The sequence below is a fragment of the Oxyura jamaicensis genome, chromosome 10 (assembly GCF_011077185.1).
Source record: "Oxyura jamaicensis isolate SHBP4307 breed ruddy duck chromosome 10, BPBGC_Ojam_1.0, whole genome shotgun sequence".
Taxonomy (NCBI): Eukaryota; Metazoa; Chordata; class Aves; order Anseriformes; family Anatidae; genus Oxyura; species Oxyura jamaicensis.
Window position 1 is genome coordinate 4,862,603 of NC_048902.1, and position 27,495 is coordinate 4,890,097.

General features: G+C 39.7%; 1 protein-coding gene across 4 annotated transcripts in view; it reads right to left on the reverse strand.

The window, feature by feature from the left end:
- THSD4 (thrombospondin type 1 domain containing 4) overlaps positions 1–27,495 on the reverse strand; it is a 303,076-nt gene that overhangs the window by 241,789 nt on the left and 33,792 nt on the right. For all 4 annotated transcript variants that reach the window (XM_035336261.1, XM_035336260.1, XM_035336259.1 and 1 more), the window contains 3 exons: positions 26,219–26,323; positions 22,377–22,446; positions 7,047–7,492 (listed from right to left, as the gene is read on the reverse strand). In XM_035336261.1, the coding sequence (XP_035192152.1) occupies positions 7,047–7,492; positions 22,377–22,446; positions 26,219–26,247 (545 nt within the window). In that variant the 5' untranslated portion in view covers positions 26,248–26,323. The remainder of the gene's footprint in view (positions 1–7,046; positions 7,493–22,376; positions 22,447–26,218; positions 26,324–27,495) is intronic.

Genomic DNA, 27,495 nt, shown 5'->3' on the forward strand with positions numbered 1-27,495 from the left:
TCCTCTTCACCTAAATCAGTTACATATTCGAACTTCAATCTGTGGATAAGCATAGCAAGATTTAACCTAATATTTTGGAACATAGCAAAATACCTAGGGGCACACATGACTATAACTGACAACTTTTAAAGGGCACTACCCATTTGCATTCACTTAAGTATTTAATAAGTTAGAGTTGCATTGATCTTGTTTCTGAAGAAAAATGACTTATTTGCTATTCCTATCAGCAGTCAAATTATTAAAATTTTGTTCCAACACATGAAATGTAATTAAACGAAGAGTAAATGGAGACCAAGAAGTCTTTGCAGACATGAAACTTCAACTTTAAATGGAGGGGAAAAAAGAAAGAAAAAAAAGAGATCCTAATTACACAAGTTTCTGTTACAGGCCAAGTGTGGGTATATATATTTTTAAATGCACTTTATTATTTTTATTATTCCTAAAATAGTATCCTTAAAATTTTCAGATACTCCTTTTTTCCTTCATATGTGAAAACCATAACTGACCTACAACTGTCCTACTCAATCATTTGCTTTCTAGCCCTCCTACTGCTTTCAATTTTCTTTCCCGTTTTAAATGTTCTTAGACACACAAGGTTTACTTTAAAAAGACTGTCCACCCCACATTTTTGGCTGCCTTTTCTTAAGTCACAAAATAAACTGTCTTATCCTGGTTTGTACCTCATAGTATTTTTGCAGATTCTTTCACAGGTATCATTAAAAATGAAAATGATATACTGGTGCTGGGGAACGTATTTCCCTCTGCTCAGAAGGGGAAGCTCTCCACAGTCAGGCTGATCCACATGGAAGCCCACTGCGTATCAGCTCTCAGTACTGTACCACAGCCCCGTGCAGTTTTGCATTCCAGATGCTCACTTTTCACCAGCTCTAAATCAATCTGGAGAAAATCAGTTCAACATGAATGAAAGAAGGGAGACCTCTGACTCTGTTTTATGTTACAGAAACGCACGCCTATCTGCTCACTGACCTAGAAAATAGCCTTAAAGTGGTGAGCAGTTACCTTTGCCACATGTCTGGTCACAAGAGAGTTAAACCACCCCTGCTGAGAATAATATCACACATTAGAAAGTGGAGCCATCATCACCAAATTGCTTTGCCACATTATACCATATTATTCACACCTCATCAACACATTTCACTGCAATTAAATTGGTGTAGGCATTCCTTTTACTCTAATTTTCATTATCAAGGTAACTAAAACAATGTAACTAAGTAGTTTGGTTTCCATCTCTTGTAACCACAGCATGATTTCTGGATATTCACTATCCTCCCACTCCCCCAAAAATCACAAAACCAAGTTGGTTCAATTTTGTGTAGGAGTCAAAGAAGGAAAAAAAGGATTTCAGAAACTGATGTTATGCAATCTGTTTTTAAAGAGTTGCCCCTAAATCCATTATGATTATAAAAACACGTGTTGTGTTTGAGTGTACTGTGTATGCATGTGAGTACTGAAACTGCTGTGAGTATATTTGACAGGGATGATTTTTCTGTCATTTCTGCATAGTATTATAGGGAAAAATATTTTTCCTGATAGAATAATGAAAAATGTCACTAGGTAAATTGTCTCTTGGGAGCAGGTCTCAACAGCTTGAATTAATACAAGACAGATACACCTGGACTATCACAAATGTTTTCCATCCTCAGAGATCATGACTAATAGCCCTGTCTAGCACAGAGGTAGTTTATTAGTGCACAAACTTCCCACCTTGGCTTTTGCATATCTCCCAGCAAGTGCTACGTAACCTCATTTGTATCATGTCAACACTGAGTTAGGACTCCATAACTTGAACCCAGCTCCTACAGCCTTCTTTTTCTATGACCAGAATAATGCCTCCGATCACGTGAAATTTTCATTGCGAGCCTACAGGTTCTGCCCCTTAGCTTGGTCTTCAAGGTTTGATTGAATAACATCACCATTCAATGCAAGTAAGCGCATAACCCAGCTGAGATGTATCAAATCCATGATGGGAGCTTTGTTGCATTTCTACCCCTTCCTGGCCTCTCAGTAATTCACTAGAAAACTGTACTGTCGCATGCCTGACGGTACACGAACAGCATTCTTGCTTCCCCTCCTCTCCTCCAGCACCCCACTTCAGGAAAGCTTGAAGTGTTCCGCAGAAGGAGTAAGGAAGTTTCAGGGCCGGCTTGCAATAATAATACCGTGTTAGGTTTTCAGTTTTGGTAATACCACTCAAAGCATGCTCACAGTAGCATAATAAAAACTGATACTAATTAGGTAATAATAAGCGAGACCCAGAGCCTATCGTGGGGATTAATAACCAGATGAGAGGTGGGACAGCACAAAGTCAACCTGAGGTCACAACAGCTTCAGTTCGCTATTCGTTTTGCCAGGAAATTCCTCACAGGGAGCTCTTTATTGCCATTAGAAGTTGTTTGGAATTTTATTCAGAAGGAAAATAAACATCTTTCTCATATGGCTTTAAATCCCCCCAAGTGCCACCAAAATGAATTCTTTGATTGCTCTGAGATTTTTCTGGAAAATTTATCCTCAGAACAGGATGAAATCTTTCTCTGCCTTCCTCCTGCACACACATCAACCCCCAATAAGCTTTTATAACCGTAGTGGGTTTGGGCTAAAGTGCATCACGTTTTCTTTGTTAGGAAAATAACGAAAGGAGAGATGGCTAAGTACTTGAGCTGGGGTTTCTAGTCCAAATATGAAAACGACCTAACACCCACGCCAATAAATATAAAGCCTGAGAATTTGAGAAAACACTATGTTCTTGAACCAGAGGGTCAACTTTTGTCCACCTCTACCAATTGGAGCTGACTAGAACAGGTCACAACAATCACACCAGAACATGCAGCTACCGACACTTACATTGGCTAAGGAAATAACAACCAAACTGTGCCTTCAGAGGTTAAGTTTGGACCTGCCAACCAAATGACCCACATTTGCCTGGTCAAAGCATCCATGAAAGGAGCTTCCTTCATAAGGAAACTGCTTTGACATTAAACGATATGCTCTTCCTTTCCATTGCCCGCTGACCTACGCAGGGCACAAGGTAGCACAGCAGACCCACGTCAGCGGCTGGCAGCGGAATAAAGACCACAGAGCTACAGCCGCGTGCGAACTTGATGATTTTGGGATTATATCCTCAGTGCAAATCTTTCCTCTCTATCCTCTTCCAAATACAAAAAGAGCTTTAGGAAAACCCTTTCCTTAGTAACATATTTCTTTAAACATGCATTATTTATCTAAACCTACTTATTTCATTATTCTGTTGATAAACCTAATATGAATGCCATTTTTTCTTTCTGCCAGTAAGAACCACATATGTTGGTGTTTAACCCAGCACAAAGCACCCTCAGCACTTAGAGATGGACACAGAGGTTTTGCCTCTCTACCATGAAAGTCCACGTGCAGAAAAAAGTAAAGGCGGCAGTTGCAAAGCATCCTAACAGCTGCTTGAGATAGCAGGAAAATGGAAAATAAGCAAGCCCAGCTGCCTCTTAATAGTCTAATCCAAGTATTTTTAATGCTGGTAAGTAGCTGGCGATTCAAACTGCCCTTTGAGGGTCTGTGTGAGTGATGGATGCTCGATGGGTGAGCCCCATACTGAAACAATGCAGAGCCAAGCACAGTAAGCAAGTGCATGTAGAGAAGAGAAACCAACAATTCTCTTACTAAAAAAGACTTAGAAATGCAACATTTAAGTACGAAAACCTAGTCCATTAATGATATTTCCTTTCAAGATGTGTTTTTGCTCTTAAACCATTTGTCATCCTTTGGCATGCCCTTATTACTTTTCCATACGTGCCTCTCTTTAAAGATGCCTAAATACTTTCATATTTTTACACTATCTCCTCATTCTTGTTTTTTCTCATTGGACGGTATGCTCCACACATTTGTCCGGAAGAAGTACAAAACAAGGCTGTGCTCATGGGAACTCCACTCTTCAAAGCTGAGGAGAGCTCCCCTCCTTTGCTAGCAGATAACCCAGAGAATCATCAGCTTCTTTCTGTGTTTCCACCCCCATTCCAGTGACTATCATTTCCTAACACACTTCAGCTATGCAAGAACTCCATTTACAGCACAATAATAAAGAGGAGAATGCTTAAACTTTACATGTTAGGCTTCTAGGTAGGCTGGTACCTCAAATACGAGCTTCATGTGGAGCCGTGGTTTCTAAAGCCTGACTTAAACACACATGAACTAGCTTTCAAAAACTGAAAATGTGAATATCCTTCTTCACAGACAAGGTACTTCACAGTTTATGATACATAAATTATATGTTGAGCTTTGCTAAAGGAACTGAACAGTTCTTTGTCAGCTGCCTGGAAGTAGGCAGAGAACTTTTCCACTTGTTGCTAAATGATACAAATATATTTGGCTGCTCTGAAGGACTGCTGTTAAAATGTGTTTGCCTTGGAAGCCATCCCATTTCACTTTACCACGCTGTCAAATGTGAGCTTATCTCAGTCACATTCATCCCTCTTATTGTTTTATGAAAGTATCCTAAAATTACAGCTTTCATATAGCCCCAATACAGCAAATAGAAATATCCCTGAAAGTTTTCCCTGACTGTATACACTGTGAAAACAGATTTTTGTTTCTAATAGCCTGATGTCATTTTCCATTATCAACCATTCAGTGAACATTTAACACTGCTCTACAGTAAGAAAATCCTGTCTAAAATAACTTACATTTTGAAATTCATTTTCCCTATCACCAACAGGACCAGCAATCTTCTTTGTAAAGAAGGTTTTATCCTCTGGACTGTAAATTAAGGGAAACTGCTAGGTTTGTCATTCCTACAATGTCATTTTCAAGTAACATTTCTGTTCTCATTCTGTTTTCTCAGTCACCACCAAAGAATCTGAAGGTTATGCAATACTGCAGGCTTTAAAGCCACCAGGGACCCTCCTAATACAAGATGGAAATAACTTATTACGCAAGTAAGATTAAAACACCGACCTTAAATCCACAGTCTTTTGCCAAGGGGCAGAGTAAGGGCAGTGGGGGTGGACATCTACAGCAGTACAGAAGCTTGCATTGTGCTTAGGAAAGCACTGCAACTTTCAAAACCAAAGACCTCCATCATGCAGGAAAGCAGAGCCATAACAGACATTACAATCATGTTAATACTTCATATTGCAAGGCATTTACTAGGAAATAGCTTCACTTCTGCGAGCAGTCAGAATTATTTTCTGCTCACTGTCCTCTCATTTTCCGGCCGTAACCGCAGCGGTTGTTCCAAACTGTTCCAGTCTCTCCCGGCCTGCAGAGGCCACCAGAGCAGCGAGGCAGAGCCCACAGGGAGGGAAGCCCAGCTGTGCCCGCAGCCTGGCAGGTCTGCTGCAGCGGCCAGGCCAGCTGGGATTTCCTTGGAGACAGAAAGCGCCAAGGGGCTGGAGCAAACAGGCTTTGAATGACTTTGTGCCGAGGGTTCAAAGCCAAGCTTCCAACATTAGTAATAACTCAGCTATGTACTACAACCTGTATCTGCTACGCTGTGCAGCTCCGAACAGAAATGCATTATACTAAATGATTAAGTAGGAAAACAGAAGAAAGAAAATACGACTTTTCTCTCAATTTGGGCTTGTTAACACTGCTCATAGAAGTCTACCTCTGGCAGGCATTCTCTGAGCTCTTGTCAGATCATCTGTGCAATATGAAAGTTATTCTCAGAACTTCTAGGCTATCTGTCCACATGGCTTTGAAAGAAAGAGCAGTGATTAAAGGAAATGGCCAACACCTAGGATGATCAACATCTGAACATCTGGTCCCACTCCTTGAAATTGAAGTTTACTGAGACAAACAGAAGGGAAACAGCTTAATTTCCAATTTCAAATATTCTTTTAGACAGAGACAGTTTCTTGCAGGGGCCGAGGATGTCTTCATCACCAGAAATGAAGAGTCATGCTGTCTTAATTGCGTTAGGCTAGAATATTGCCTCAAGGTAACATTGCTTTTTAAAAAGGAGAGGGAATTACGGTTGACTGCTTCACCTAATAATCCTAAAGAAGCAGATAAGGAAGAGGTTTTGCATGCCTTTTTTTTTTTTAAAAAAAAAAAAAGTACCCCACACATGCAAAAAAAAAAAAAAAAATCAGTCCACACGTCTCCCAGAAGAGGGCTGCTGAGGGAAAGAAGCAGAGAACTTCCACCTGCTGGAACACATAATATGAGGAAAGACAGAATACAGAAGTTTCAGGAACACTCCCTCCCAGGGGATCTTCCATGCCTGTTCTCCTCAGTTTCCGAACTGGAAACACATCTGTTTTCTTTTCATACACATATATAAAAACCTGATAGTTTTAGCTGCAACAAATGGCAGACTGGTATCTAAGAAGAGAACAAAGCGTTTTTCCACAAAGGAGAGGCTGTTCAAATCAATTGTAACAGCACAGTTCGATCCAGACTGAACAGCAAATACTAAAAAGTTAATAGCAACAGGTAGATTGTTTAAAATATTTTATGTATTAAAACTCCCCCCCCCCCCCCCCTTTTCTTTTGTTTGTTTCAAACATGAAATTTTGCTAAAAGAGGTGGTAGAAAACAACAAAGGGAAACAGAAAGCCCAAAACAGAAACTTTCTGGAAAAAAAAAAAAAAAAAGGCAAAACAAAAACACAGTTTTGATTATAAACAGTGAACAGACAGGTGGCCATTCTTCCCAAAATGTTTCACAAAAAATGTTTTTCAATCAATTAAAATTAGAATGGATCTTGAAGTGAAGAACCTAATGATAAAGCTACTACTAAAGATTTTTATTATTACCAAGGAGATAGAAGCATCAAGTAACAGAAAAGGAAAAATATCTCAGTAAACCAAATTTTAAAGAGAAATAAAGTAAGCTGCTTAGCACAGCTGTAGAATTATTATATATGTTCTTGGGTATTATCATATCAGTAATCAACATAGATTACTGCCTTTCACAGAAGATGGCAAACATCATGAAAGTCAACCTTAATCTTTAATGACTTTTCCATATATTGGCTCTACTCTGATATGCCATTCTTTATGTATAGCAAGAATAAAACGTGTGCATAGACACTGTACCTCTTTTCTGCCTTGGTGTTATGCCTCTGGGACTGAGAATGCCGGCTGCCTCTCAGAGCTCCCCTGCTCAGATGGCTGGTATTGTGGCCTCCTGAAGAAACAGAGGCCCGAAGGCCAGCCCAAAGCTGCTGCTCTTCGTTCCTGTGAAGCGGCACAGACGTACGGATGGCAGAGATGACATGGCCAGGATAAGCAGTCAGTGAGTCCTCGCGATGGAGGGGATTCTGATGAGCAAGAGTTCTCTCTGAGGCTGGGTACTGCCGCCCTGGCCGTCGGTAGCCCCTTTCGCGGTAATATGCTGGGAGGCAGGGCCGCGTTTGCTCCATCACACCGCCACTGCAGCTCCTAGAGCAGGCAGACCAGGGGCCCCAACTTCCCCACATGCCTGGGATTCCTGCACTGCTATCTTCAGAGGCATCGCTTTGCTCTTCTATCCTCTGGGGAACCTGTAGACACAAGAGATTGACTTAGGAACAAGAAGTGACAGTGTAACATGAAGATAGTACTGACGTCTTTTCTAAGCCATTCACTCTGCATCACATAATGGAACTGAACTACATAGGAAGGGACCTGTCTTATTCATTTCCTGACGATGGCTGCCTCTTCTGTTAGTGCAGAAGGTCTCCTACAGCCATCATCCGTTCAGATGGATGGATATGGTTCAGGACTAGCTGCATAGTATAGGTTCTCTTTAGTCCTCAGCAATGGAAAACATTGTGTAATGCAAAGCTGGGAGACTTTGCATTGAAAACGGTGTCGATATTAGCAAAAATCAGGAGGTAAGGTCATCTTTGGTGACAACTTAGGTCAACAAAACTGACTGCTCTCTTCCATTCTGATGGCTGAACAATGGAAATTGCTACTGGCAAACTCAGGCTGCAAAAATATTTCAGGAACTCCCTTCTAATGTGGAACTTTTTAAGAAAGCAGTAACGTAAGAGGACAGGCTGACTGCCAACCAGGCAAAAATATTGCAATAGTTAACTCTTATACCACCACTTCCCTTCCACCCTCAATATTAATTCATGCTCTTTCCAGAATACCTCAAGGAAAAGAACTGCTTAAGATGACATGCCCAAACCCACATTCACAGAAATCCCTATCAAACTCAGTAAGCAGAAAGACAGGACAAATTGTTGGTCTCAGGCATTCAGTGCTATTTAGCCCATACACACTATTCAGCAGCACATGGACAGGGAAACAAAGAGCCCCTAAAAGAGGGTGTTTTGCTCTGGATACAGCTATGAAGGATTACGAATGAGAATCACAGAATCATCTAGGTTGGAAGAGACCTCCAAGATCACCTAGTCCAACAACCTCTGACCTAACGCTAACAAGTTCTCCACTAAACCATATCACTAAGTGCTACATCTAAAATGAGGATGGAGCCAGGTTCTCCTCAGAGATACTCAGTGTCAGGACAAGAGGCAATGGGCACAAAGTGGAACATGAAGGCTCCATCTGAATATCAGGAAAAGCTTCTTCACTGTGCAGTGACTGACCACTGGCAGGGGTCATCAGGAAAGGCTGTGGGGTCTCCTCTTTGGAGATCTCCAGAAGTCGCCTGGGCAGGGTCCTGGGCAAGGTGCTCTGGGTGCCCTGCTTGGGCAGGGGCTGGGCTGGATGGGCTCCTGAGCTCCCTGCTGACCTCCACCATTCAGTGATCAGGAATGGCACAGGCTGTTGCTGTGAGGAGAGTTAACCCTTCCAGCTGCAGTCAAGTATTTAAACAACCTGACCTTGATGTTGGCCATGTATCAGCACAGCCTACAGGTTACAACCACCCATCTCCCTGTGAACTTGTGCCCCAAGTTTTACACATTTCTGGAGCCAGATGTAGTCAGGATTTCTTTGTGTTTTACAGTGGGCAGTGTTTAACTTTGTCGCACAGAAAATAGAGCCATTTTGCATTAAATGCACAGTTGTCGTCTCCCTTCTCCAACTGGTTAAATCACTGGCTTTCAAAGCAGGCTTCCAATGCCTGATTCTCACAATTGTTAATATGCACAGCATTCTTTTAAATTAGCATCCTTTAAGCATTTACTTATACTCCAAATAACCTTTGATCAACAAGCACACATGCCTATCTTTTCAATTATGAGATAAAAAAGGCACTAACCACAACCAATTGCTTGCCATACCTGTGCAGCCCCATTCAAGTGTCTGGCTACCTCAAAATGAGCTTTGGAGAAACAGCCACGGCCCTCTGCACGGCACTTCTCCCCACTTCAAAGGATGACCTTCCAAAACATAGCTTCCATTCATAACTTTGGCTCAAATGTTATTGTATAGCACTAAAAGATTAACATCTACATAGTTTGCCTCTAGTCACAGGTAACACGCGCAGCCACTAACCGAACGGCAAACCACCCATGCCAGTCAGCACACGTTACTGATCAGCTCGCTATTAACATGGCAGGCTTTGGCGGAATGCGGTTTGCAAACATGGGTTGAATATACCATTACAATATGAAAAGCCAAGCCAGCGTAGGGTTTGTGGTGCTGCTGTGTAATAGTCAGTTGTGGTCTACATAATCTGAAACATTTCCCCCCTCTGAGGTTTCTCTCGCTCTTTCATCACCAACCACAGAAAAAACTGCATTTAATTATAACTGCTGAATAATAAAAAGCATCTGCAATAGTGTGATGTGCTCCCCATTTCACGAGTGTTATCTGAAAACAGGAGCAGATGTCTCTGTATTTAATGTCTCTTTTTTTTCTGTGGGTACCCCATTTGGCATCAACCCTTTAAATCCAATAGCCTGTACAATCTAATAACCACATAATGTCAAAATTATTAATAACATGCAACAAGGTCTTGGTTTCTGGCTGTTAGATTTGCAGTCATATCCAATAACAGAACATCACTGGCGTACAATGTGACCAACTAAATAAGCTGTTCTTCAGTTAGCAATTTTTTCAGTCAATATTCACAGTTCACACATACGTTATACATTAATGTAGCTCTACCACAGATACAAAATGGTAACTCTTATACAGAGACACTCTTCTGGTTTGAGCCCAGTTTGCAGTCAAATTTACTTATTGTGAAACCAATAGTTCATTGGTTTCAGACAAGGCACATTTCATTTGTCTGGACTACATCATAATCATTTCTATGACAGTTCAGTGCACTTTTTTTTTTTCTTTTGAAGCCAAAGGCATTTATATAGGCACCGACCAAAATCCATTAGTCTGAAAGCAAGTCAAATCAGCGCTAAAATAAGAATTATTTCATTAATCAGAAATAGAAATTAATATAATAGCCACAAGTGTTGACCTGTTGCAGAGAGAATGTCCTGGCTGCCATACTTCATTGCAACAAGAATTGTTCCATATAAAATGAGACTTCAAATGACTGAAGGCAATATCATGCCATTTCACGCCACTTAATCTTCACAGCAAAATAGTTCTAGACATAGCACAAGAAGGTTTAATCTAGCTATTTAAATCTAATAATAAAACTAACCAAAAAGTAACAACGTAATGTCTTATATTGATAGGCAAATATTTACTTTCAAGATCTTACCATCTTGCTGCTAGGTTGTAGTAAAAATTCTAAGAAAGAGATTTTCAGTACCAAATGGGGTTACGTACTTTTTTTTAATTAAGGTCTCTATTTTTTCAGTTTGAGAAAGATGGGGGCCAATGATGAATCTTTAGAGAACAATACAAGTGATTAGTGGTAAAACCTACTAAGACAACTGACTAAATTGAAGCTATTTAGCTTATGGAACAGAAAACTTAGGAGGCAATAATAGACTTAGCAACAGTTTAAATTAAACAAACAGATCTATTCTTCTCTTTGCAGCAAGTTGCTCTCCACGTCTATAAACTTTACGACAAGGAACAGTAGATCTGAATTTTAGCAGAGGTGATCCAAATTTGTAGGAAGAAGTAGTTAGCAGAAAAGGCAAACAAAGCATGGGGACTGAATACCTGAGGAGATGCTGGTACCACTGCCTCGCAGGCCAGTCCCGAACCTCTGTTGAGAACAACCAAGCTAACACTGGGTCAGAGCGGAGCCCCTGGCCTACCAGACTCATGGGTCTCTGCCTGCCTTAGGTCCTATGATTTCCAAGTTACCTTGTAGCCAGCAACGAATTCTCACAGTGCCCTAGGATACAGCCAAGAAATTACAGGTAGCTAAGGGAGACAGCAGAAGTATTCCAAAATACCTCGGAAACACCACAGACTGCAGGATTCCTGATTCTAGGTCTCCCCTCCCTTTAAAAATGACTCAAACAGCACCATTTCTAAAGGGAAGAGTTTGAGCCCACACAGAGGACAAGCGAAAAACATACTGAATTTTCCTTGCAGAGCTAAATCATGAAAGCAATTTCTTTAACAGAAAAACACAGCCCACAAAAGAGAGATCAACTAAGCCGTTTCATCTACTTTCCCCTAGTTCATGATTGATTGCTCCTTCAGGAGACAGAGTAATAGCCATTCCAACCAAGTAAGTACCATCAAAAAGATGTCTATCTACTGCAAGTTAATCAACCACCAAGGGTTTTATTCTATACATTCAATCTATTTCCCCCCTTAGTTTCACCCCATAATTATAGCCCTTTCTTTCCTGTGCATTCTTCAATTATTTGGCAGCACAAGGCCTGTAAGTAGAAGTAGCAATTCCTTGTTTGTTTATAAATCAGCTTGTTGTACAAGACCTGTAAGGTAGGGTACTTGTGATGCAACTTACTGTGTGGGAACACCAAACAGAGCCAGTTAACAAACCTAATAAGACAGCAGAAGCCAACAAAGCAGCGAGGGAGATTTTTATGCACGTGACAGATAAGAACACACATTCTATTTCCTCTTCTTTCCCTAATTTTCCCCAGGTCCATGCAACATGCATCATATTTGTTTCTTTGAGTTAACTAACTAATCAAGTCAAGAATGATGATTAAAAACACATCACCAAAATCTTCTCTCAGAAAAAAATGGGTGCAAGTGCCATGGACTTAAATGCTAATTATGTATTTGTTGTGTTCTGCACACACAACCTTCAATACTAGTTCTGTGCTAAACTAAATCAATGCACAGGGAATATTAAAGTCCATTGGATCCTGTACACAGAACTAAATCCATATCTAACAATCAATATTACCATGAAATGCGGAGGTGCTACAGTGCAATTAAGTTTGACTTCAAATAGTTTCACATACACATTTTCACTTACTTTCAAGACAGAGTGTGTAGATAACACAGTTACAAAAACTCAGTATATCATGAGTAACAAACTGAAAAACTCAAAAGCAGAATACGTTAGAGTGCTTTGCCTTTTGTTTCCTTAACTACATGCACTTTTTTTTTTTTTTTATGCACTGAAAAACTCAAACTTACTAATGTGCACATACTTCTAGCAACGACAGTTCAGGATGATGGGGAGTCCTGGCAGTAAGTGCCAGGGCCCTTCAGGACCAACTCCTGCTTTTACCATTTCTAAGAAGAGTCCCACCTCAGTTTTAAGCTGTTTTTTCTGCATAACCCACAACATCCCTCATTTGCTTGGGCTGCTCAGGCCTCTCTTCTATTCTCGTTCAAATTGCTTTTAAAGACCTACTTAGTCCTTTTGCTGTGCTTCCAACAGAAAGTCTCTAGTGATTTAAGAAAAAGAAGGAATTGGCAATTGTTTCCTTTCTCCTAATTGTCTGCCAGTTTGCTTACCCTGTCAACCCAGGAGGCCAGAATTCACTTTTTGTCTTCCCCTCTCTGGAATGCCTACTTATCAGTGGCAATGCAGATATATAATTTGAATAATCCAGTCTTATCTTTAACACTCCTCTTTTTGAAACAGGTAATTTTCTCCTCTGTTGCACAGTACTTCAAGATTACAAAAACTTCACAGAAAAAAAAAATAATATCACTACCGCATTATCAAGATTTCTTGCTGACAAATCAGTACCAGAGTAAAATTTAATTCTGGAAGTTTTTTTCAGACTTAATTCTAAATTTAGCATCTGGTGGGATGAAGGCCTAGTCTGAAGCCACTCTGAAGTTTAATTACCAGCATGTTGAGATCTTTCCCACAGATTCATCCAGGCTAAGTTCTCAAAAAACAGTAGAGCAGGAGTGAGGGAAGAAAATAACTACATAGCAGTAATATTGTTCCTCAATTACAATCCTCCTTTACATCTTTTAGATCTTTCCAGTGCCCAGGATAGCTGGTATTTGGATTCTTGAGATACTTTAGGTGCCTTTGTAGCACATAATGAGACCCGGCCCTAGGTGACTTGTTCTTAACTGGTTTTTTGTTTTTGTTTGTTTTTTGAATGTAATGCGTAAGATTTTTTTTATAAGTACAACTCTGATTTTATGATATATACACCACAATTGAGCATATTAGTAAGTCTTGCAAGGTTTCATTTAATCTGGAAACTGACTCCTTAACTGAATGCTTTATTTACTTTATAACTTCAAGAGCATATTGGACAGCTTGCATCCACATTGTCCAAGTATTCAGAAGAAAAGAAAACTGGTGTCACAGCTACTGCAGCTTATAAGCTTTGCAGGTTTCACTGTGGAATTTGTCAGTTACTTCTACAACAGCAGTTGGTTTATGTACTCAGCATGTCCTGAGGAGAGGCTGTAAATTTATCTGGAGCTAAGAAGTTTGTGGCATCAGAGAGCAGCTGTCAGATCTTTGTAAAATCCACTAACTTCACCTATTTTTACAGCATTGTATTTTACAGCATCAGCATTTCAGCTTGCTTATTTCCCTAGCCTGCACCAGCCACTTTCTGTAACATAGACACACAGTTAAACACATTAGCATCAAATGTTCTTCTACAAAACCTCCTCTGCTGGAGAGTCATAACAAGCCCATGTAAAACATGAATATATTTTTATCATATAAAACACCTTGCCCATTCAGTAATGTTCACCACTCCACCAGAGTAGAAGTAAGAAAAGAACACAATGTGAACTAAGAAATGAACACAAAGTGAGAGGACAGCAAGAGAATACATTAAGCTGAGAAATTTGCCTGTCTGGGCTTGTTAAATCCATTAGTCATCACTTTGCACCTACAGTAAAACAGAAACAACTGAAATGACAAAACCTTATAAATTTCACCTTCACCCTCTCAACCACAGGATGAAGATTTCACAAATCACTTACAGATATTCCTTTCTAATGCATGTGAATTTACAAAAGACGACAACGAGAAGATTGAACAAAGTGATACAATTCACATGCACAGAAGGAAAGAATTGAGTAGGTCTGTTGTTCACTTTCTTACAAATTTTAAGGATTTTAGAAATGTAAAGTTGTCCTATAGAACGCAAACATCCTTAGTAGCTTTTAGGTAGACTAATTCTCCATTAAATCACTGCCAAATGCCATTTTGTCATTCTTGCAGCTTTAGTCCCACGACAAGCATGGAGCCTTCCCTTACCTTTAATGTATTAGAACCTTCACGTTACTGAATTCAGTATGCCACCCTGTCACAGACTACCTCTTTGACAGAAAAAGTTCCCTTGAATTCCTACAATGCAGCAATCACTCCGAGCCTGAATCAAACATTTCTGAAAAAAAACTAGCAGTACACATGGCATTGAAATACAATGCAAATTTCTAGTACTGCCTCCATGAGAAAAGTCAGAAATAAGATCCACATCTTGGGATTTCAGCAGCAATTGTTGAAACTATACTATGCAAGAACATCCCTGAAGAGGAAATATCACTTGAGCTGAAAGCCACAGACATTTCATACACAACTGGTTGTGCATGAAGATGATGACTGACAATGCAGTATATATTTGACAAACACTGATTTTAAATACTATAGGATAGCTTGTGCTATTAAACCAGCATACACACAAATTAAGTGTTCAGAAAAGTAGAAAACAGCGGATAAATTGGAGGCCCATTTAACCCAGTGTTATGTTCTGTCTTCGGTGTAAAAGGAAAAGTTCAGGGAACAGTGTAAGGACCAGGACATGTTTAGAGAGACATGCACAGACCCCTCTACTTCCAGCTAATCAGTAACTTAAGGGCCTCCCTCAGCTAAACACCAAATTCAAATTGTTGTGTTTAATAGCCACTATTGGACATAACATCCATGAATAAAATTAATACCTTTCTTAGTCTATTTACAGTTTTGGCTTCCCACAAATATCCCACATTTTACAATTCAGTTGTCCATTGTTCCTTGAAAAAGTGCTGCTTCTTCCACTGGTTAAGCATGAAACCTGATAATTTCATTGTGTACCTCCACATTTTTCATTACGACAAATAACAAGTGCTCATCCTGTCTTTCACCATGCCACGATGTTTGATTTGAAACCACTCAGTGATCTCGCTCTGAAAATCATCAGCCCTATTCTGTTCTGTCTCCCTTTGTAAAGGAAATAAGCAAGAATCTGGATTATCCTCATTCTCAGTACTTTTTCCAGTGTGCAATGCTGCACATCGTACTCCAAATATGAGTTAATGATGGACTTTCACAGTAATAATGATCATAATGCTTGGTGACAGAATATACCTTTTAATCAGCAACCTAATTAAACAAGTTGCTATAGCCACAGCCAATGTTACTAGGCATTTTGCAGATACTCAGCATCTTATATAATCCCAAATTCAAAACTATAAAGGGATAAAAGACAGTCTTTACATCTGGAGCTATCTAAACCAAATCAGACATTGCTGGTTTTCTCCCATTTTACTTTAGGTAAAATAATATTTCCTTTCTAACATGCTATCCACAAATTCTTTTTTTCTGGTTAAACACTCTGAATCCCAATGGATTCATGAACAAATTAACTACATTGTACTCCTAGTTATACATGTGAAAGGCACATAAACAGACATGAATGTCTATTTTGCAAAGCTTTATGGAATTATTTTTTACCCAAAGACAAAGAAATTGTATCCAGAGGGGCATTTTATCACCTGCTCAGAACACCACCACCAATGTTACTCACTCAGTAAACTCATGTCAGTGTGCTGAATGCAAAGTGGAATTAACAGAAGCTTGCATACCTTTGGGGTATTTTTGTTTTGTTTTGCATTAATTCTAAACTATTATCATATTTGTCCCGTGCTTCCCAGAGCAAAGAGCTCTAATCCTATTAATATTTCTCAAAGCCCCTCAGGCTTTAAGCATTTTTAAATTGTCCCTCCCGTGAACCTCCTTCTCATTATACCATTGCCATCGTTATTAGAGGAGTGTCAAGACATTTGGAAAACTTGACTTTGTCCTATTTTGTCCATTACCCGAGGGCTGCCCCTCCTATATTTCATAGTTCTTCTGACTGAAGATTCTGCTAGGGCACAACCTGTCACAAAAGATGTCCACACAGCTTTTAATGCAACCATGTCCAGCCTGGCTAAGGATTCAAACCGCTAGTATAATAAATACGTTGTTGTTATTAAAAAAAATCTGTATGTCATATTCAGGATGAGATTCGGCATTCTTCATGAATGTTTAACATCTTATTGTATAGCTGATGAATGGTCTGTCCCCACAAAAGAAAAGCTAATTTCTGTCCTGTTAAAATTTCAAGGGTGTACAAAGAAAAGCAGGCTGACTCACAGCAACTAGAACTGAACTAAGGTTCAGAGCAGAGCATGCCAAATTTTGAATGGGCTGAGGAAATTATAGTTTAGTTTTAGAGCCTGTTCAAGTGTAACATTATAGTATTTCCCTGCCAGCATTGTAAACACATCTATGGAACTGATTTAATTCTTTCACCAGTCTAAGCATCTTAAAGGAATATTCTTCCAATATTAGTTCAGCTGATTTCCAATAAAGACCATACCTATATAGCCATGACAATTTCCCAGCAGAAAGTCTTTACAGTCCATTTTACAGCCATACATTTGGAACGGCTATATTTTAAATGCCTCTTACAAGAAACATGTGGCACACTGGTGGTTTGATAAAAAGTAATCTACCAAAAACCTCCTGAAACTTGTAGATAACAACTTCTCAGATCTCTCAAGGCTAGCAGAAAAATGGAGCAGAGGCCAAGCAAAACATCATCACACAATGTGTATATGTCCGCTTGGTTAGTATGCTCTGCCATTTTAATCCTTCAGTGCATTTTGGAAGCCTTTAATCAGAGATGTAGTAAAACGTTTGAATTTTACAGTACATGGTAAGTGTAAATACTACCAGCTTAAACGATTTGGGTTTCCGCTCTTTGTATAAAAACTCTGTCTGAACATCTGTGCCTGTGAAGATTAAAGGGCTAAAAAGCCTGGAAATAGAAGACCTTTGTATTCACAAATCACCAAAGAGAGCTACAATGCCTGGAAAGCTTAACTGCCCCTTCAACCAACTTTGACCACATCTGAAGAGACTTGAACATTATTTAAATAGCCTAGAAAGTAAACAGCTCTGAACAAATTCAGAACAGTTTTTGTGCCAGAGCTTGAAGCTTCCTCTACGTTTGGATAATTTTCTTCACACCAAGACCACCTCCGTTGCATTCTGTGAGCTTACTGTGTTAAGGCAGTGGTTTCTTTCCATTTTGCTGAGACACCAGTAAGTACTTTCAAGTAAACAGATGGCTCACTCCTAACCTCGCCTCCAGCAGTTGTATATAATCACTCCTTATCTGGAGTGGGATTGCTTCTGGTTTACAGTAACAGAGAGATGATAAGCATCAGGACCTCATTATATCAGAAATTAGGCTTCTTTATTTTAATAAACTGTTTCCTCATCATTGATTACCACCTGTGATCTAAGTCACTCAGCTTGTGCTACTACCCCAGGCCTTTTGCAGGTCGATCATCTTGAGCTGTGCCAAAGCTGTTGCCATTCTATTGTATCTCCACACTTAGTGAAATTCTTTGGGGCCCACATGTGGTGTAGACATTCACTTGATTTAAAAAAGATTTTTAAAAAGCTTGCCTATCAGCTTGCAGGTTCACCTTCTCTGGAAAAGAACTGCAGCAAAGATCCTGTCATTTTTCCCAAAGAAATACAGATCAAGCTTTAAGCCCCTGATGCCCCATGCTTAAGAAACCCAGTACTTTTAATGAAAAAAAAATAATAATAATTTTTAGAGTTCCATTATAAAGCAGGTTAAAAGTAATGAAACCATTGGGCCTTGATTTTCAAAGGTGTATTTGCACAAAACAATGTTTTGACTCCCTCTCCATCAGGAAGAATTTTGTTACCTAAAGCATTTTAACCCACAGAGTGCACAGGGAATTGGTTACAACTCTGGGAGAGCAGCAGCCTTCTTAGATGTGGTGTTCTGGACACTGTTGCATTAAAAGGGTAAGTTTAAAAAGAAACACCTTTGCACAGACTACATCACCAGTTTCCTAAAAATCACTGCTAATTACAACACAAACACTGAGAGCCAGAAAGGCTCTATTTTCCCCACAGTTTCACTGAGTGCAACAGCACATCCATCTGCACAGTTAAAGTCAAGCACCTGTGCTGAAGGCATGTGGGTATGCTGACCTGCAGAAAACTGCAAGAGGAGTATGAACTACCTTTCATTTTTATGGAACTGATGTATAGAGAAATGTAGCGGCAATGCACAACAGGTATCTTGTAAACAAGGAATACATTACAGAAAAATGAGCAGCACCAGCAAATACCTGTAAGCGACACGTACACAGCAGCTGTGCACACACGCACGGACAGTAAGCTGCCCCAGCAAAACCCGACGGGGTGCTTGCAGCCCAGCAGGACAGAGCCACAGGAACTCCGTAGCAGGGCTGTTAGCAAGAGCTGGTTTGCAGCTTAGCAAGTCCTGACAAGTTGCAGATTTCACTCCCCGCTGACCTTAGGGGGGAGCTTTGCCCTACCTGGATTCCAAGGAAGGATTACACAGGGCTTCCTGTTACCACGCTCCCGTTGCTCAGGCTAGGTAGAAGCAAGGTGGTGACCAGCTGCGGTGGAGATCCCACGGCACTCCTTAGAACTGTTAGGCATTAGCTCTGATGCCTTGGCCAAAAGCCAAGCGTAGATACTAACTTGGTCTAACTTCAGTTTCCCCCAGTTTCAAGGATAGACTAGATAAGATTCATGCTTCACATTTTACGTTGTTACAGTGTGTTCAGACACATTAGGCAGCCCTAGCCTTTTCAGGTAGCAGAACAATGACTTTTACAGGATGTGGGAGGGTAAATGAACAATAGACATTAAGGAACTGCCATTCACTGTCACTATCACAACATAAGTGCAGGTGTAGAACCACATTTATACACAGTATTTCCTATATTAATCTTAAAATTGATATTATTGTCAGAAGTAGTAACCAAATTCCTGTAATTTGAAATAGCACACAAAGTTATCATACTCTCTGTACGCTCTCCCTCTACTTTCACTCTTAGATCTCCATTTTCCTCTTTCTACAGCCCAGCAGAAGGGCTCATTCCTAACACCGTAAGCCCTTTGCAGCAGTGTAATGGAAAAAGCAAGCAAGCCTGCCACAGAAAACAGAAATGGAAGACAAAGATGGAAAGAAATAAAGAACCCATTCATTCCTTGACTTCTTTACAGGCAAAGGAGAGCAAGACAAAAAATCTTCTCCTCACTTTTACCCCCAAAGTATGTTGGCCAATTCACCCAAGAATATGGCAGAATTCCTTTAAGTCTTAGTGTTTCATTTTATTTGTCATATATAATGTTCACATTACAAACTTCAGGGAGGCAGGTGACTGCCCAGAAAAAGGTCTATCCATCCACACAAACGTAGGTGTTCAGCCATTTTAAAACTCTAGATAGAGGGATAGGGGCATGGGGCAAGGCAAGCAGAGGCAATGCGTTATTTCTAATCATCTTGTCCTGAAGCAAATGGGAAGCTCATAGATCCCCATGGTCAGTCCACAGTGACAGACTGATTTGATTAAAAGAAGTTCTGATAAGCTCCTTCTTGCCCCTCTACTTGTGTTCTGCCAACACAATCAACACAGTGCTATTATGTGGTGGATTTAAGGAGAAAAAACAGAGGTGACTCAGAAATTAAACCTAGAAGCAACACATCCGTGTCTACTGAAAATAAACAGAATACCAACACCCACCCCCTAAAACTCTAGCCAAAACAGAAAAACTTAACCTTGCAAAAAAAAACGAGATACTATAGATAGGGCAGTAACATCTGAAGTAGCTGTTAAGTGTAGACATTCCCTCTCGTGAACAGAAGTGCTGTTTGAGCACTGATGAGTTTTGGCCATTACATTGCAGTGCTACTCAGGTACATCTCTGCATGGGTAACTCAACTGGTCTAACAGCTCACCTCAGCAAAGCGAAGGGATCTTGCTCATCTCATTGAAGTACTTCAAAAATATTGCAGTGCCCAGTGAAAAGCTTGTAAAAGCAAACCATGACATTTCTTCCATGCATTGAAAATAAGGTGGATAATATACGATACCTCCATTAAAGTCAATAGTAATATACAATTGGGCGACAAAAAGATGCACGTAAATTCAAAGAAACTACACTGCTTCAATGCTACTGCTTAATAACAGAAGCAAGAAGTTAATACAAAGCAATATTTACACCAGAAATTTTTTTTGGACAATCTTTACTACTGCATACATTACCAATTTTACTAAAATAAGCAAAGTACGGCTGTAACTACAGCTTACTGTTTTAATACAGCAACGTAAGATCAGTTAACAATCCACCCATGGATGACTTCTGAAAAGCGAGGGATACAGACCTCAGTGTTTGTCCAGGAAGAGGACTGTTATGTTTCATAGTTTAACCTTTGGTTCATCACAGCATGGCACTTAACAGAAAAGGTTAAATACTATTTATTTAATAAAGTAAGTGTGGGAAGAGAGAACAGACAGCTTGACGGCATGATGAGCAGCAGGAGGGCTGTTCATATGTCCAGTACTGATGGACAAGAGAAGTTAATTGCTCAAATATTAAGAAAAGATTTCAGTTTAAACAGTTTGAGACAGCTTGGTTGATTTTTAAACACAAATGGTGATTATTGGTTTCATGCAAAATTTCCTCCTCCTTTTGCTAATACCGATAAATACTCTGGCCTCATTGAAGAGAATAGTTGTTATTTAGAAATTATATTGTATGAATGTAAGTTCAAAGTAAGTTAGATAAGGAAAAAAACAACGTCCTAGAAACTGCTGACCAACACTACAACCTTTGTATTCCAGAAGAAACCATAAAAATCTTTTGCATAGTAATTTTTGTTTTTACCTAATGAACTTATCAAGTTTAATATATTTGCATTATTCGCCAAACCCGTGCGATGTACGTTACTTGACACCTTTTAATTATTAATCTATTGGGTTTGAGTAGCAATTAAGAGATGAGATAGATATAAGATTGCAGACTACACAGAGTCAAAAGAGCACTCAGAGGGTTTCTCCCTCATGTCTCTGGTAGAATCAGCAATACCTACACATAATTCCTGGCAAATATCTGTCCAACATATTCACCAAGCCTCCATCATGGAAATGCTAAAAGTTATCAAGTAAATGTGACCTATTATTCATTATATCCTTACTGTGGGAAATTTTTTCTAATAAACAAACCCCAATTTCCCCTGCCAATTTCAATCCTTTTCTTCTCATCTGCTCTACCGCAGAGGTTAAGAATAGACCTCTCTTTGGCACTTCAGAGTATCTGGAGATTATGTCTGCTCCTCCCCCTCAGTCTTCTCTTTAGACTAAACAACCCAAATTCATTCAAACTCCCCTCAGAGGTAAAATTGTAAAACCTCCCGAGGATAATCACTGCTGCCCTCTGTTTCCAAATCATCCCTACTTTCCTGAAAAGCAGTGCAAAAATCTAAATTAAGTTTTCCAGCTAAGGCCTCACTAATACTGAGCGGGATATAAGGGTCCTCTATACCGTGTGTTGGCTGCATGCCTTCTTAGATGTGCATGTGAACTTTTCACAAGAGCACAAGAAACAAGTTTTACAGTTTCCAGCTCCAGTCTCTAGCAATTTCAGTCTAGCACATGAGTGTGGTTTGGGTCCAGTATCTGCTTCAGATGCTTATAGATCTCTGTAAGAGAAAGTGCTACCTGTGAGCAACTGGACGCTTGAGCTAATCACTCCATGTTTGAGTGCTGCTCGCACTGACATGAATTATTTCTCCCATTTGTCTTACATGATGCTCTAATGCTCTAAACTTTAAGTAAGCTGTCACAGCTATATCTGTGACCTACAACACGCCATACGCTGTCATTGTATCTGTTTATAACACTCACCGGATTAACTATGATGGGGCTCTTTTAAAAACATATATATTAATATAAAAACATACACACACAACAAAAGCTACATTATTCCCAGATCTTTATCTAGACGGCATCACTTCAAACATCTTCCTCTGTTTTCAATGTTTACTTTTAAGTACACAATTGCCAAATATTTCTAATGCTCACCTTTCTGTGTTCAATTGAAGGCTGTGGGATGACAAACTGAAATCCCAGCACTGCTAGTGAACTGAGAAGTCTGGAAAAAAACAAACAGAGAAACAGAATACATCATTACCACTAATCCAAACCACACACACCTATAACCCATTAAAGGGCTTGACGCTGCGAGGACTTACACACTTGAACACCATTACTAACCAAAGCAGACTCACTAAACTGTGTGAAACGTTCTTATGACATTCTCTTCGGTACACAGCAGGCAGAAACAGGTACACACATTCATCTATAAAGCAAAAGTGCACCAAGTAGAATCCACTAACAGTATTGCATATAACATTATGTTTAAATTACAATATTTTTCAAAGTGCATACTTTTACACCTCAGCATTTGGTGATTAAATTGACATATGCTTCACAATTTTTCTAAAGTGTTAGGTAGGAGTTCGGCCGTATGTGGACTGAGTCTGTTTCTGACTCTGGTTCCTCGTTTTGCAGATGTACACTCCACCCCCAGCACACAGGAAACATGCAAAGAACCTCCATGATTTTGCAGAAGGTAGGTTCTTCCCCAGCTGCCTAACACTTACAGAAATTGAATAACCTAATGGGCACAGAAGATGGAAAGTAGCGGACACAGCTCACCAGAGACTCAGGATAAGCAGCCAAGCATCACCCCAGTCCCCACATCTTCAGTCTGAAAGGAGTCATAATGGGAAGCAAGCCCAAACAAACTTCGTTCTGTCAAGCCTCACCACTGTAATGACTCCTAAGAGCCCGTTACAAGTTTGGTTCAGTTAGCTCACTCTTTTGTTTGCTACAGCTTGAACCGGGGACTGGTTTGCATCCTCCTAGAAAGCCCTTCATCAGAAAACCCAAAAAGGTAAGAAAGAGGGAAAATTAAGATATCTTTATTTCTACTGGGAGTTTGACTTCTCAGTTTACAAAGGGAATCTTTTGGACCCCCCATGAAGGCCAAAGCTGCTAATGATTTGCTGAATTTCAATGCAGAAATAAAACTGATGGATTTGGACACAAAATCCATCTGCAAACTAATGGACCAGACAAAATCCAGCTGTGCTTCCTACTCACAGCCCCTTCCTTTGCTTACTATGCAGTAATCCTTTAAATATTTCACATTGTTTCAGGTATTTTCAGAGAAAGACCAACTAAACTAAAACAGGTGGGTTTTTTTGTTTTTGTTTTACAAAGCATTTGATTACTGCAAATAGATATAGTCTTCTGCTAGGGAGAATGTTTTTACTGAGTTTTCTGTTTTCTAAATTTTTTGCTAACAAACTGCAAGAGGAACTGTTAGGTAAGCATTTATTGCACATGGCCTTTCATCACTTCATCACCATAGTCTGTGCCCCTCTCAAAGCAAATAAAACCAAAAACATTTAAAGAAAAAAAGAAAAAAATAACATTCCTTACTTCCACAAATTTAGAAAAAAAAGTGAAAACACTTTAAAGGTCCATTAGAGAGAAGTATTTTACTTTACATAGCTACCATTTGTGATAAAGCTAAATAAAGGAGGCAGATGAAACTGGAGCCAATGATGCTGCAAAGAAACTACAGTAAGAGCCCAGACATGCGGTTCAGAGCAAGGCTCAGATAAGACAGTGGTGGAATGAAGGCAAATGCAGGACTGAAGAAACTGATTTAACAATCACACCCAAAATCAAAGGTAGAAATAGAAATGGAACTCAGACCTCCAGCTGCAGTGATCTAACTATTCTCAATGAAAATATGACAAATTTTAATGTAGGCAGAGCTCAGTCTTTGACAGGCCCAGCCTACATCCTCTGCAAGTTATATTTAACTTCCTTTTCAGAAACTTCCTATCCATGATCTACTCTCCTTTATGGCTTCTACTCCCTATATTCCCCCAGAGCACCTGAAAGAAAGGTCAAAATTTGCATAAGAAAATGAATGCCTTCATCCACAAGAAAAACACTGGGTTCTTCTGATCAGTCAGAAGGACTAGAGACTTCCACGAATAAATTCTACTGAAATAATGCACAAGGTCGGTAGTTCTGAACCGAGTGAGAACTGTAATCTTCAAAGCAAATCACTTAAAGGTTTCAGTTCTAAAATTCAAACTTTTAGTGTATGTGTCAAGCTTTTCCTGACCGCTCTGTAACAAGGTTGCATTACAAGTAACATCTGTATGTATGTACTCAAGAACAATGAAGTTGGTTTTTACTTTACTTCTGCACTTGGGTCTCCCAGAAACACTGGCATAAACCTGTTGTTTCAAACACATGGCAAAACTGGCAGGAATACTTAAGCCAGCCTGAGGTAAGTCTCTAGCTTCAAATCAGTGTGTGTCGATTTAATTTTGTAAACGTTATTGCTCTCAGTAGCCTTTTTTTTTTTTTTGTCAGTCACGCCAGACTAATATTAGGCCTCCCGAACTACAAAAACAGGCTTCTCCAATTTCAGCTTGCTTCAGGTATCCTTGCTTAGCACTAAAGCCAAAAAGAACAAGTGCTCCTCAAACTAAGGCAAAACTTTTCAAGGACACCTGAACATCTACAAATCCCTGATTGATGACTGTTTAATTCAGGCTTCTGAGTAAAGACCTTGCTGGTAAAGCCCATGCTTTCATGGTTATGGTATTATTTGTAGCCAAGCAGCTAGTTTAAGGCAAAATCAGGGAACTATCCAAATTGCACAGCATTAGCTCACTTTCTTTTACTGGCAATACGCAATACCTTTTCTGAGGAGAAAAAATAATGCTATAGTAGCTCTCTATTTAGGAGTAGCAAAAAAAAAGGTTTGCTATCTAATTCCTCATTAGGAACACCTCTCAGAGTTCCTCTCCCATTGCAGTGAATAGTAACTCTCAATGGATGAAGCTGGAGGGTACCAAAGTACATTTCTTTTATGGTTACTGTCCCTTATTAGTTATATTTTTAAGTAGGGCTGTCATGGCCAGCTGTGGATTGTCCAGTCAGGAGTGAAAGCATTTTAGCCATGTGATTAGCTGCATTTCAGCTCGTCTCATATTCCTGTCTTCCTCCCCAAGTGAAGGTCTGCAGGACAGCCTGAGTCTGGGACAGCTTTGGGGAGATACGTAGGGATGAGTCTCAGCAGGAAAGATAAAATAAATAGTGTCAATAATATAGGACACCCATTCTGATGAGGAAACTAGAGGTTGCCAGAATTCAAATTCAAAGACTGATGTCTGAAATTCACAATGAGGAACTTTAGATCAGAGGTGTAACTGACAGTACCTCCATACAAACGAAAGAGCATGTGGTTCACTGCTCTGCAGCTGTCATTCCCAGCAGAGGTTCCTGTAGCATCACAGCTGCGTGTTTTCTCTCAATCTGCTTGCCCAGCTACAGAACTGGACAGACCAGCTTAATAAAAGGTTAGTGCTTCCCTTGTCAGCAAAACTGCTCAAAAGGTATTTCCCGTATTATCCCACTGTCAAGCTGTTTCTGGAATGCATGGTATGAATCTTAGACTGACTTGCGGCACAGGTACTAAAACATGCAAATCTATTATTAAAGGCAGTGATAGCAATCACACTGCCTCATTAAAAAAAAAAAAAAAAAAAAAAGCTTTAAAGCTTTCCAATAAAATATTCTGTCACAGTGACACACAAATGATGCTCTAAGCAGAAACAAGTAATGAGAACTTTCTCTTTTTACTAACACCAAGGAATACTATGCCTAGGATACATGCACATTATTATTTTGTCTTTGGACAGGATTTTTATTTATCCTCCTATTACCCAAATACTTATAACACAAAAGCAAGAGTCCACCAAGCTAATATTTCCTGCTATCTGTTACAAACATATTAAATCAGATTTAAAATGTTTTGTTGCATCACTTACCTCAAAGAAACTATTAAACTGTCTACCATGATCCTTTAATGCAAAGCGTCTTCCAGGGAAAAATACTCTTCACTGTAGTAAAGCTCAATGCAGGTCAAACAAACCCTAAAGAAAGAAAGAGAAAAACATGTAATGCTGCTTATTCAGTATTTTTCGGGATGTCCAAAAAACTGGATACAGACCAGCGTTAGTCATTTCTACCTGAATTCAGGGACAATTCAACAATTCAACCTGTAAAATCAATTAATAGACCAGACACACCCCAGCTGGGGTGACAAGACTTAAACTGTGCCAAAGTGCTCAGCTGAAAAAACATGGAATGCCAAACCTTGATCTGACTCCCATGGGTGCAGAACTGATGTTTAATATACTTGCCTTTCTATCTCACATTCCCAGTAAGTTAGCTGTATGATGTTAAGCCTTTTTTGCCACTATACTGAGGATTTTATTTATTTAACTGCAAGTAGCTTCAAAGATTTCTATTAATAGAAAACATAGAAATGAAGAATTTCTTTTGTATAGCAGTGTAGTAACACACACTGCATGTTGTGAACAAAGCAAGGATGATTCTGTTCCGAGTCTTCAAGCATTCTGCAGAAAAAAAACAGGGACAAGCAGAGTTGTTCCCTCTCATTGGACAGCAATCCCAGCCACGCGCCTGGCCCATAGTCACACATGAGATCTGGGGTTCCACAGCATTCAGAATCCAAGCTCAACTGATCCTTATTTCTTTCTGAGCATTATCGTTGCTTCACGATCCTTGCAAACGCAGAGTAGCCCTACCAGCCCTTGAAAGAGTTACTACCTAGGTGCACTCTCATTTGTTTAGGAACTTTCTCCACTGTTCAGACACCTGGGAGTTCTTATTCTGGTAAAGCTTCAATTGTACGTTTGACACCTAAAATGCTGCACTTGAATTAGACAGCAGGAGAGATCTCTGTAGCACGGAGATCCAATATAAACTGGGGGGAGATGGATTTGAGGGAGGGAGTGGGAAGAGGAAATAAAACACTATTAGGACTAAACGCATATCCATAAATTTAAGAACTTTGTCAACCACTGTCGGCATCTTGCCATTTACAAGCGGTTACATGTTGAAATGCTGTGGAGTGCACAGAAACAAGAGAACATTGCTGTTCACAGATAAAAAGCACTCAGTTTCTGTCAGGCAGCCAGGTAATTAATACCTGCCTAAAGAGGGAAAAGACACTGAGAACTTAAAAAAAAAAAAAAAAAAAAAGCGCAGTTAGAAGTTAGATAAACTACTGATCCTGTGC